At 40.2% G+C, this 12,974-nt stretch overlaps 1 protein-coding gene across 10 annotated transcripts in view; it reads left to right on the forward strand.

Annotated features, from left to right (window-relative positions):
• The window catches only part of FAT3 (FAT atypical cadherin 3), a 333,148-nt gene that overhangs the window by 222,715 nt on the left and 97,459 nt on the right, over positions 1–12,974 (forward strand). For 8 of the 10 annotated variants that reach the window (XR_012578991.1, XM_014266195.3, XM_014266196.3 and 5 more), the window contains exons 5-7: positions 5,586–5,900; positions 7,727–7,937; positions 8,382–8,450. Coding sequence is in view for 9 of the 10 variants with exons in the window: in XM_014266195.3 (XP_014121670.2) it covers positions 5,586–5,900; positions 7,727–7,937; positions 8,382–8,450 (595 nt within the window). In the remaining variant the exon portion in view is untranslated. The remainder of the gene's footprint in view (positions 1–5,585; positions 5,901–7,726; positions 7,938–8,381; positions 8,451–12,974) is intronic. The other 2 variants (XM_005485776.4, XM_014266194.3) reach the window with 1 other exon arrangement.

A 12,974-nucleotide genomic window follows, 5' to 3' on the forward strand; every position in this document is an offset into this window, starting at 1 on the left:
TAAGCAGTTACCACACTAAAAAAATAAATAAACAAGCAAATATGGCATCTTCAGCTTTTTGCAATGCTAATGACAGTGATGTGACAGTTCCTCATAACTTAAATATTGGGTAGGCTAAGTACTTCTTCCTGCCAAGGAATGATATGGAAGAAGATACTTGTTCTTCTCAAGGCTTGATGACTCACATTAAACACCTGCTAATTGTCTTATACTTGTTGAAGTAACATCCCTGCTAGCTATTCCCTCTAGCTGAGTTAATAATTACCTTGGAAGTCATGAGCTTTTGTTAATGAGACTCCATATAGTACTGTTAATTCAGGAGGGTGGTCCTCACAGTTGTATCTGTATTCTGAAAGATTCAAGAACTACACCTTCTCCAATTGAGTGTCACAGTCTGACTCATAGGAGGAGTGACTGTCTCAAGGCAAAATGCCTTTTGTGACCATCGCTGAGCTCTGCTAGGCTGGATTAGGCTGGATTATTTGTCAGTACTTCCACAGTAGAGGTCTCCTCCATGCCTTCTCCATAGTCATAAAAAGAAGAACTTCTCACATCTAACATTCCAGCTGTGGTATGTTAACATTCAGTGTCAGTCTTCATTTTCACTGAGAAGGTTCACTTCTATGGAAATCCCTTTGTAGTTGTTCTGTATACATGAACATAAACATGAATATCTCTCAGTCCTGTAGGGAAGGGAGTGTTAATGCCTATAGACCCAACCTGCTGAAGTAGATCCTGCAGAAGAAGTGGAAATTGTTGGAAATTGTTTTACTTGGAGAGCAAGTTCTGTTATTACACGGAATTTGTCATATGCTGCAGAAGGAAATATTTTAATGCATTTTTCTCAAAAAATACATGTCTGATAGAAGTAGAGGGAATTTGAGGAGGCCTTGTCCTGGTCCATCCAGCTAAAGGAAACATTGTAAGGGAGGTGTGACTATTGTTACTTTAGAAAAGAAATTCCCAGGTAACCAGTATTGTTTACTGACAGACATATTTCAGTTAAGTCATAAGCATTAAATCTAATGGGTAGATACAGGTTCCTAGAGGAAAATGCTCATTTTGAGGAGAAAACTGTAGTGGAACTGGTTGTGAGAAAACAGCAGCAATGCTTAGGATTTCACCATGAATATCTATAATAGTTCATATTAATTTTGTTGTCTTTTGCATTCAGGCCCTTTTAAATATGTAATCATATTCTTTTTAAGACATTCCACCGTTACTGAATGGACCAGCCTTTGTCTGATTAGTCACGGAGTGCAAATTCCGCTGCTTTCATGGCTGTATCCCAGCTTTGGGAGGTTGTATCCTCTGTTTAGGCTGTCCTGACACAGCATGAGCAGCAATATCTAACCAGTGCAGCAGAGGAGACAGGCACTGTCCTGGTCCATCTCATCTGCACATGGTCAAGCAGCAGCTTGTCTGCAGCAGTTGCATCTGGATACCAGACTCATCACACAGACAGGAGGTGTTCACCATTTAGGAAAGCACATGCTGACCAAGCAGCTGCTCCCCATCTCTGCTGGGAAAGTGTCCTGTTTATCTCGGCTGTTTGAGGGGCCTGGAAAGGCCTGAGGGTGGCCTTGGGGCACCACGCGTGTTTAAGGACGAGAAGAGGCTTCAGTTCTTCTTTCTGGTTTTATGTTTATTAATTGTTTATCTAAAAGATGTTCTTTCAGCCTAACAAAGATCCGCTCAGCAGTCAGCCATGGGCACACTGTGCCGTCCCACGGACCGCCACGTATCTTTATACCCCTAGTTACGTATACAATATTTATCATTTTTCCCCAATACCATCTATTCTTATAGCTCGGTGTACTCTTAGTAATAACCAATCCAAAAATGCCACCGTGGCCAAAGAAGATGGAGGAGAGGAGGAAGAAGAAGGAGGGCAGGACACACCCCAATTCCTCCATCTTGCTCCTCTAAACCCCCCTGTACATAAATCCTAAACCCTGTTTCTTACCCTCTAATTAGCTAATCTTTTCACCCTTCACCCCGGTGAGGCCCTCTTATCTTCATAAAGGTGTCGTCTCCCGTGTAGGGTCAAAGTCCTGCCACCAGACACTTCTGGCAACATTCCAGGACTCCCGGGCCCCCCAAGGATGGTCTCGGGGGCTCGGCATGCCAGGACTCAAATCCTGAGATCCCACAGGAAAGCTGTGATTTTGTCCTTACCCTTTTCCCGTACTGATTACTGTGAGAGTCTCCTCTTGTTGGGTTTTCGATGGCAGACTTTGACAAGCATGTATTGAGACAGTCTGTGTCAGACTGACAGATGAATGACAGATGTCACTCAGATGTCATTCATCTGCATTACCTTTCATCTCTGTGTTCTTTTTCCTACCATGCTCCCTGCAGGTTTCTAAACAAAAGAACCTCGCTGGTCCTAAATTACAGCTTCTCTCCTGCAAGCTCTCCTGTGCCTTGTGCATCTGCCTTTTGCATTTCCAGAGATACCAGCTGTGAATTAGCTTTGTCCTATGAACATCCTAACCTCCCTCCCCTCCCTGGTTACTTTTTACTGTAATTTCCAGCTGTTCAAGAGTTTAGCTAAGAACTGTGGTAATGTTTGAATTGAAATTGCCTTGGCTAGAGGGGCCCCTAAGTGCTGGTGTGATGCTGTGTCCTGATGGAAATGGTATTTGCAGAGTGATGTGCTGACTGACCTCTCTGCTTCTCCCTGGTTTTGTCTGGGAACAATTCTGAACTGGCAGCAATTTCTTGGTTTGTTTTAATGTGTTGTCATGGTGGGTTTTTTTCTGGAGGGGCAGAGGAATTTTTTGCAGATCTTTTACCTTGTTTATGGCTGGAACCTGAATGGCCAGGCTGGGGTCAGGATGATGGAGCACAGAAAAGGGATCAGCCAGGGTGCAGATTTACAGTTGGGAGAATAATCACATCACTGGTGTGAGGGAGGCTTAATTAATTTATATGCCTGCAAAGAGAGAACTATAGCTCCTGTGTCTGGCATTCAGAGCTTTTTGAAGTTTTGAGGAACTTCATCCTGTAATTTTGAAAAGTTTTGAGTGTCATTCAGAGAAAAAGACTTAGCTGGTGCCTAACATTTTCCTCTCCAGGGATGTAAAGTTTTAGCCCAAGTAGAACTTACTAACTTCAGGCCAGTTTTCATTATTTTTATTAATTAGCTGTCATTTTGTGTTATTGCCATTACTTTTTCCTGTTAGCTGTCAGCAAATATTTTCAGTGCAACATTTCTTTTACCAAGTAGATTCCCCCCAAGTTTGTGTTTACAAACCAAACAAATGCATGCAAACATTTGCTGCCACAGCACCATGCTAGTCAAGATTTCAGCAGTAACGTGACAAACTGCGAGAATGTGCTGGTAAGACAGAAGGATGCTTCACTTCTTGCGCAGTTTTTTGACTCAGGTAGGGTTTTTTCATCATAGTTGTTTGACTGTTTATGCCACTGTGGTTTTCATAGATTTTATTGACATAGCTGGTTGTAAACCCTTTATCTCACCCACACACCTTTTCTGTTGATTAGTGCTAGCAGGTTGAAGAAAATGTCTTCAAAAAAAAAAAGTTTAATTTGTTCAGAGAACAAGAGTTTCCAGAATCTTGCTAGTATTTTTTAATGCAAAAACATTACTCCCTGAAAAAGCATTTTGTTGATATTTTTTGAGTTAGTGTGTCTCTGATTGTTTCTATGCAATGCAGCCTGTACTGCTTGTCATCAGTGGTCATTTTATCTGTGGAGAAATCCAAAAAAGGTTTTCCTTCATTAACTTGTGGTCTTGCCTAGATCTTGGCCAGTTGCAACAGAGTAGAAATAGAGGGGATCATCACTGAAATGGAGAGGCTGAGATTCCACATGGTGGTGTGGCTCTCACCGTGTGGAAAGGCAGATTCGCAGCTGTGTGACAGCCTTCCAGCACTAGAAATGCTGTTTTGGAGAGTGTTGGCAGTGGGAACTGGATGGCTCAGCACACTGAAATGGTGTGGGTCTTCTTCCCACACCCCTGTGCTGGTGACTGGCAGATGTCAGGTTGCAGGGTGGGTCTGATCCCCATCCGGCACTCTGCAAACAGCTGTCCCCATCACAGGAGTGGTGATCCCAACGACTGATAATTGCCAAAGCGACTCAGCACTTAGGAAATTCTACCCCAGTCTTGGGAGAAAGAGGCCTGTGACTGGTATGTGGTGTTGGGAGGATGGTTCTACTCTCCAAGTGGGTTTTGGGCTGTTTTGGGGAATTTACATTGCCACTGTACGTTGCCGAGCTCCTCACTTTTCTGTAAATGAGCTGTTTCAGTCCCCGAGGCTGTCAGTCTGCTCCCTTCCACTGCATCAGTTTTTAAACACATAGTTAATACAGGAAAGGGATAAAGTCTTTTACCTTTCTCATAGAAACACAATTTTTCTGCTGATCTCAGTGTTAAACTGGGGTTACCCTAGGTTTAAACTTTACACAAGGATGGGAAAATGCCAAGTGGTATTATTCCCAAAAACTTTTGCTTTGCCTAACGACTGGACATCAGGACTATAGGATTTGCAAGGGAACACACAAACTTTTAAGGAAAAATAAAACATCGAGAAGTTACCAGCAAACCAATCGATGTACAGTGATCAGTATGAGCAGAGAAGGCTATGTAATATCTTGGCTCACTATCATCAGAAATTGCTACTGTGGGATTTGGCATGTTACCATATGTAGCTGAAAATGAAATTTGAACTTCTTTCATGCAAACAAAAATAACTTTCTGCCTTATTTCTTTCTCATTAAAAATGCAATCGAAATATTGAGGGAGAAGTTTGAAACATATTGATTTCATTTTGAAGGCATATTATTAAATCTCTTGAGGGCTTGTTGATCTTGAATCATTTTATTTTCATAGTGTTTCAGATTGAAAATTATTAGTAATTCTGTTTAAGTTGCAGCTAAATTACTAATTAACTTTCATCTCAAAGATTTTATTTCTTACATGTCCCTGGCAGCACAGTGCACTCTCCACACAATGCAGCAGAAATTTTTTGTTACCTGCCTCTCTGTGCTCCTTATAATCTTATAAAGCAGGTTTGGAATTAATGAGCTGTCACATCTTGGGTAATGAATGAAAAAGGCTGACAGAAATCCTTTTGTTGTTTAAGAATTTCCAAATAATTAATGGGAAAAAAATGACAGAGGTTCTTTTAGGGTTTAAGAAGAAATGCATCTTTCAAATTCCTTCCATGACAGAAGAAACTTTAAAATATGTATGCAAAAAATGCCGAGATCCCTGATTAATGGGTTAATTCCAGTTCTCTCTTCTGAGACAAACTTGAAGAATTTGAGATAAAAGGATTTAATGTTTTGAGAAATAGCTTCCTAATCTGCAGGTTCCATATTCCACGTTTGTCTCAGAAATAAAAAATCTTTTGGATTCCTGGATTTGCCATTGTGGACAAATTGAGTTAAGCACTGAGCATGTTTACAGTAACTATGTATTGTGTACACAGAAGATGTTGCAAGCTGCAGTTAGATTTGGGGAAGGCAGGGAGTTTCCTTATGTTTTATGGTTTTCTCCGATTCCTGAAATCCCGCTGTAGCTGTTGGGAATAACTTGCCGTGCTGTTTTTCAGGTAACCGTCTCAGATGGGGGCACATCCCCCAAGCAATCCTCTGTCTGGGTGGTGGTGCAGGTCCTGGACGAGAATGACAACAAACCGCAGTTCCCAGAGAAAGTCTATCAGATCAAGCTGCCGGAGAGGGACCGAAAGAAAAGAGGGGAGCCCATCTACAGAGCCTTTGCTTTTGACAAAGACGAAGGCCCTAATGCAGAAATCTCGTACAGCATTGTGGATGGGAACGATGATGGGAAGTTCTTCATTGATCCCAAAACAGGGATGGTTTCTTCCAGAAAGCAGTTCACAGCGGGGAGTTATGACATCTTAACGGTAAGCACTCTTTCACTGACATACAAACCCATGATTTGCCTGACTTCTTTATTCTTTTTTTTTTGTTAAGAAATAGGCCCTCCTGTGTAAAGAGGAATATATGACTGTGTTTATGCCCTGTATGTAAGACCGAAATTAAGAAATGTAATATTCATATGCAACTACTGCCAAAAAATTGAGTGTGAGAGATCATTCACACTGTTGCAGGTCATGAAGTATTCTCAGACTGTTAAGTCAGCCTGCAAATTGTTAGCATAAGCCATTCCCTTGGATATGCAGAAATGAAGACCAAGTACTTGTCTGCTCCCAAAGTTGTATCATGTTGGCCTGGTCACATACAGCTACAAAAGGATGGGTGCTTACTTTTGATGTGGACTCAATTGTTTGCCCTCACACAGGGCACCTCCTGTCCCAGTTAGGTAGCTGCATCTAAGGGAGGAGGAGTACTGTGTACTTTGTGTTGTGAAAGCAATTTCAGTAAAAGAAAGCTCAGTCAAAATTTTTCTTTCAGAACTCTAACTGTACAGTGAAGGTAAGGGGGAATAAAATATGGTTGAGTTGATATAAAAGCCATATAAGACTGGAATGTGCACTCTTCATGTGCAGGAATAAGCCAACAAGTTGTAGTTAAGGAGCTGAAATAAAAATGTCAGAGATCCATGGTCTGACATCTGGAAATGATGTATCTTACAGAAGTGGGTTGCCTTCATAATGTTGGAAAATGAATAAATAACAAAATGTTGAGAAATACCTAGGAATCAGAGTAGAGCAGCCTTCTAGTGAGTGAGTACTTTTCCCTCTGGCGACCTCAAAGACCTGTTTGAGATCTGAGCTTTCTTATAATGCAACAACTGAATATTTTTTAACTAGAAACTGCTCATCACACCCTCAGTATCTTTTCACAAAGGGCCTCCCTAGAATGGAGCAGAGTGATGAGTGTTAGTATCAAATACACTTAACACATTTCCAGAGGAAGAAGTAGGGCATGATTTCTCAGAAAAAATAAAGTATTCCCCATTTTTAAAAAGTATTCTAATGGCATATTTATACCAGTGGACCTATACATCCGAAACATTACCTTTTTTTAAAAAAAAGTTAACATTTTGTTAACATTGATGTTATCCACCAAAGCACCCATTTTGTAGCCTGCATTCAGCCTTTTCTTAAGCCCAGGTTTGTTGCAGCTCATTTTGTCTTTGCTATGCTAAATCCATAAAGCATGTCACACAAAGATCAAGCCTATCCATCTTGCTGGAAGACTTTATAATAAAAAGAAATAGCACCAAGCAAAGCAATTCTTAATGAACTTGACAGAGAAGAGAAAGAAAACATGACAAAATTTTGAATTATTTTTTTTATGGAGAATGAGGGAAATGACCTGAAACTTATTTAATTCAATTAAAGATCCTGAGGAAGGCAATATAGGCATACTTATCTGCAACACAGATGCCATTTGAAAGCAGTCAAATATGCTCTGGGTGAGCATGTTTAGCAAAGTATTGTCTTGCAGAGGGTCGTTACAAAGCTTCCAGCTTTGCTACAAGACGGAACTGGGTGCAAGATGAAATCAGACTTGGAAGCTGGTTCTGGAGAGGAGGGTCTGTGTGGGGAGGGTTCGAATTGCATCTGAAGAAGGCCTCACACCAGAATTTCTTAAATAAAACATTTCAGTTTAAAATCACATTTGTTGTCCTGTTTTTTTGTGAGATTTTACATAAAAGGTTACAAGGCCATTTTCCAAGCAGTCATCACACTGCAGTAGAAGTAGTTCTGAACTGCCAAGCTGGGATGCTCAGCCTGAGCCCTCTTTTCTTTGTGCCTGCCAGATAAAAGCAGTGGACAATGGCCGGCCCCAAAAATCTTCCACTGCGCGTCTCCACATCGAGTGGATAAAAAAGCCTGCGCCCTCGCCCGTGCCCCTGACTTTTGATGAGCCCTTTTACAACTTCACTGTCATGGAGAGCGACAAAGTGACCGAGATTGTGGGGGTGGTCTCTGTGCAGCCCTCCAACATCCCCCTGTGGTACGACATTGTCGGTAAGTCGGGAGCCAGTGGTGCCAGGAGGGCGCCCCAGAAGCAAAGCATTCGGCTGTGCGGTTTTGAGAGCAAGAAAACTAACCCTGAATTGCCTCCCCACCTCCCCCTCCACCCCCAGTTAAATCCATTTTCCTAAAGAAAATGCTGTTTCAATATAGTGATAACAGTAGTAATATTAATAATAATATTCCTGCTTTTGTTATGACTCCTTAGCTAAGCTTAAAAAAACAGCGCTGTATGGCTGAATTGGTTTTTTTTCGTACTATGTTATTTACTGCAATCTTAATGTTGTCTGTCATTTAAATTCTATTGTCATACTTTGCTAATCTCATTTCTAAATGTATTTATGGTACTTAGACTTGCTGTCCCTCATTTCTCTCTTTCTTCACCTTTTTTTCTGCATTCTGTTCTTTTTTTTCTGCTTCCGACTGCCCTGCTTCAAGGTGGCAAGCATGCTCGAGAGATGTTCTATATTCTACAGACAGCTTGTGGGCAGAACTGTTCAACAGAAGGTACCCTTAGTGCAAACACATTTGCTAAAATACAACTATCCAGGCTGCCTTTTATTTTTTGCAAGTTTTTTTGAGACAATTTATATTACATCTTTCATAAGTGCCTGTGACAGGATGCGATGCGACACATGGATGTGCTGCATTTCTTTCTATGACAGCTTTTACCGTATTTGTGTCCAATTATTATCATTTTATTCACGGATTTTCCACAGTTTATCACAAATAATTAATTCAAACTTTTCACAGTCCAGTGCTATCCATTTAACTGTGAAACAGAATGGGATGCCTCAACATATGGGTTACAAATGGAGACACCAAAAGTTTGTCTTGAATGCAAGCTGAAGCAGAGAAATGTGTTTTGATGTGAGATTTCAACCACAAAATTGCCTTACATAAAATTGCTTATAAAAATAAGGAGGGAGAAGCATCTTTAGTAAAAAGGAGGAAAAGCTATAGAAGTCTTAAAATCGCAGGGAAATGCCTTAGATGCCAAAATTACAGGGAGTAAAGGGTTTCACTTGGTTTGAAGTAAAGAAATGGGAGTTGATGTTCCTAAGCATTTCTTTTCCACTTCTGCTGCTGATTCAGTTAATGTTGTTTAAAATAACTCATTTAACATCTCAAAAGTGAGGAATTCCCCTAGAAAATTATTGTGCTTCTTAATATTTGCAGATGCTTCTATGTAGTGTTTGCATACCTTTGGATGTAAAACAGTTCATCTGCACAAAGTGTAGTTATTTAAATGAAGGGTTATAAAGCAAATGCTATATGAAAGATTAGAGAAACAAAAAGCCTTTGCCGTGGACTTAGCAAAAAGTGTGCATCAGCAGTCTTTATTTACAGGGATTGAGCCTGGCTCCCATTTCAACATAGTTATTTGCAGATGGGTTTAGCCAACAGGAAGGACAGGGACCACAGGAGAAAGGGTCTGTCAGAGTCATTGTCATCCACCTTTTATTGCCAATTTGTGCAGATGAAAGACAGAAGCAGCACCATTTCCTCTCTGAATTTGTAGCATGGTTTCTGATGTGCCAATCATATTAAAATTAAACCCAAAGCTACTACCATGTTCTGAGGTTCCTGCTAGTCCCTGGGGGAGGACAGCATGTGTTTCCTACAGTTTTCCTGCCATTTGCTTGGTTGCTTCGGTATGCTACATGCAGTTTATAAGCTAATGTTCATATTTCCATTCCCTTCCTCACTGACCCTTTCTTCCCAAGACAAATCCATCTTTATTGATGTTATTGACAGGTTTTTTCCTATTTGAACCTTTTGCTGGACTTCTGGTCCTTTCCATGGCAACTTGACCAACTCTCATTAAAATGCTGCCCTGAGGGAAATCCCTGCTCTTCTGCTACATTCTTTTTCATTAAGAGTCCCTTTCAATCAAGCAACACCTTGTAATGGTATTTGATATTTTGCCTACCAAACAGAGATGATTGTTAGGAAGAACATTAGGAAATTTTAGAAATTGTAGGAAGAACATTAGGAAATTTTAGCCTCTGTCATATAATGTGGCCTTTATGCCTAAACTAGTTCAAATGGTTTTGATGTGAGATTTCAGAAGATTTTCCCTATTTAAACAATTCTAATGGTTTCCCTACAGGCTGTAGCTTCTGAAGTTGCAAGATGCTGCATCATTGCAGAGGTCACTGAGAGAGAGCTTTCCTCAATTTAATGAGAAATCGGTGACCCTGACCTTCCACTTTCGTTCTGCTACCATATGAATGTTCTCATTAAATATTGCTGCTGTTACAAATAATTGCACTCCCAACAGCAGCAGTTTCTGCAACAGGAATAGCCAGCAATTCTGGGCATGCAGAAGACCTTGTTGTTCCAGACACACAGCATACAAGGAGCGTCGACAAAACCCATCCTGAGAGTTTTACAGACAGAACGCTGCATATTTAGATAACCATTTCTGCCTTTAGCCAGTGTCAGACCCCACTTATTTTCATTTTTCCTTGACATCATCTGCATTGAGGTCTAGTGCTGAAAAGCCCAATGAAAGACATGGGCTATTTGTAGAAGTTAATTGTCATATATAGAAAGCTGTATGTGAGTGCTGATGCACGAGATGGTTTCTGTGCTGCTGTAAAACCAGACCTGATCCTACTCCATCTGGTATATCGTGATTCTGAACCTCTGTGCATAGTTCACAGTAATGTCAACAAAACCCCTGAAGGCTTATGTAGAGACGTGATTTAATATAGAGTTTGCTGCTTGACCTTTATCTTTATGACCTTTTCAAAATAAATGGGCATTGGAATTCCAGACGATCTCTTTTTTAATGCATAACATCCACTCTCTCCCAGACAAAAAAAAAGAGAGGGAAAGCAGATAAAGTTTGGCTATAGTGTCCTGTCTGCCTAACTTTGCACCTTAATTATATATGCTTTAGGTAGCTGTTTAAGTTCTTGAGTTAATCAGATCCAAGGGAGGAAGATGCCACAGAGGCAGGAAAGTCATCTTCCACTGACGGGCTGGAGAGGAACAGGATACTTGGGTGATTGTTTGTTTCTTTAATTGGGAATAGTTGAGATGTCATACCTGGTTTCTCTTTTCAGACTGCATTCAATACCATTCTCAATTCAGGCACTTCCCACTGTGTGAAAGACATAAGCATAAGTTTATCTATCAGTTTACAATTTATTTAGTCATTAATAAGAAACTAATTTTCAATGGGAACTCCCAAATAAGTCAGAGACCTTTATTTGTACCAGGTAAATTGAGCCCTTTCTGTTTTTTCCTTTGTTACTGATGGGAATGGTGGGATGAATAGTTTTAACACTGGAGCTAAGATGCATGGTGCTAGTCCTTGCTTAAGTGGCATGTTGCACAACATCTCTCTGGTTCCCCAAACAGTCCTCCCTCTATCTTTGCTTCCTCCCCCAGCCTGTGCCTTTATAACAGCAGCCAAGCTTTGAAACCACATCAGCACTTTTTACCAAGCGTGCTTAAGTGCCAATAATTTTAATATCTATTAATTTTAGTTAATCGTCCATTTAATTCATAGTGCTACAAGTTTTCATTAAAGTCAAAAACATGTATCTCCCTAGCCTTCTTTGAATAATATTCTCTGAGACCTATCTAAAATACTTTCCTGATTTCTTTCTTGCTTTTTATGCCCTTGCTTTCAGCTTCTTAGCAGCAAACTCAAGGCTTTGAGTCTCTTTACAGTAGTTTTATCTAAAATTCAGAGTCTGCATTACTTTCTTCTTAACATTATATAGTACATAAAAGAATAAATATTTGCCTGTCATTTTACTAATATTTATTATGTTATGATTAAAAAAATCTGTTGTTGAAATTTTGCTTTTTGAGGCAGTCTTTAAGTTTATTTCATCTTCTTTGAAACAAAAGAAATGAAAATTTTGGGTTTTCTTCTTTTTCTGAAAATTCTAGAGGTACTTTAGCCTCACCTCTGAGTTTAAGGGTGAATTAGTTTCCTGTGTTTGCTCTGACTCTCTTCCCTGAGCAATGTGACAATTGTAGCAATTGGTCCCATTTATCATCACTGTTCACTGCTGTCAGCTTTTTTGGGACAAGACAAGTAAGAATCTTCTCTGCAGTGAGAAAATGTGGCTTAGAGGACTGTTCTCTAAATCAGATCATTTCCTCTATTTCTTTTCTCCATTTGTTCATAATGGCATGGTGGGCCAAATGAGTCTTGTGTGAGGATAGCCATATATTGTGGTTCTATTAAGTTGGAACACAAAATATTGTGGGCTGTTTGCTACCTGCCAGTGAAGGAAGACTAGGTTTTAGCAGTGTTTGAATTGGGGATGTCCTCCAGAGCTCAGTGTGATCCATCTTTGCATCTAAGACTGAACAAGTCTGATTCTCTGCCGTCTTCGATATTTCTGAGGTAGTATTCAATCCCAGCCTCTTTGATCGTCCCACTGGAAAATATAGAAAAAGGTCCTCATATGGGACTCGTTTGCCTACAGATCCTCCAGATTTGCTGACATGTTTTCTTCTCAGAGGAGAAAATTATTTTTCCCAGCAGCATGATCATCTTAAAGTGTGTATCAGCAACTAATAGGAACATGGGGACGCTCCGCATCGTACCAAAAAGGAACCACATTTAGGAAAAGCCCTACCAAAAAAAATTACCTGCTTGCAGCAAAATGCAATATAAGAAGAATATGCTTGAAAATTAAAAACCCAACACTGAAATTAGAAAGGGACAGAGATGCAGAGCCCACGTCCTCTGGGAATGCAAGATCTGGATTGTGTCTTGCCTTAGGCAAATTATTCAGCCGACCGCCAGAAATCCCTTTTGACAGTTCAAGTTTTCCTTGGCCTTTCCATTGCACCTCTCTTGTTAGCCTCACAAAGTTCAGTGGTTTGGGGCTTTTTAGGTATCTTTTTTATAAGAAGGAAAATCAGTTCTTTCTAAAGTATACGGGATTTTGTCAGAAGAAAAATTTTTCATAGTGACTCTGAAGCCAAAAAATAAGCTAAGAACAAAGGTAAAAGTCCAGGTTCAGACAGAAAATGTAACCAACTCTATACCAAGTA

This window comes from Zonotrichia albicollis, chromosome 2 (genome assembly GCF_047830755.1).
Source record: "Zonotrichia albicollis isolate bZonAlb1 chromosome 2, bZonAlb1.hap1, whole genome shotgun sequence".
NCBI lineage: Eukaryota > Metazoa > Chordata > Aves > Passeriformes > Passerellidae > Zonotrichia > Zonotrichia albicollis.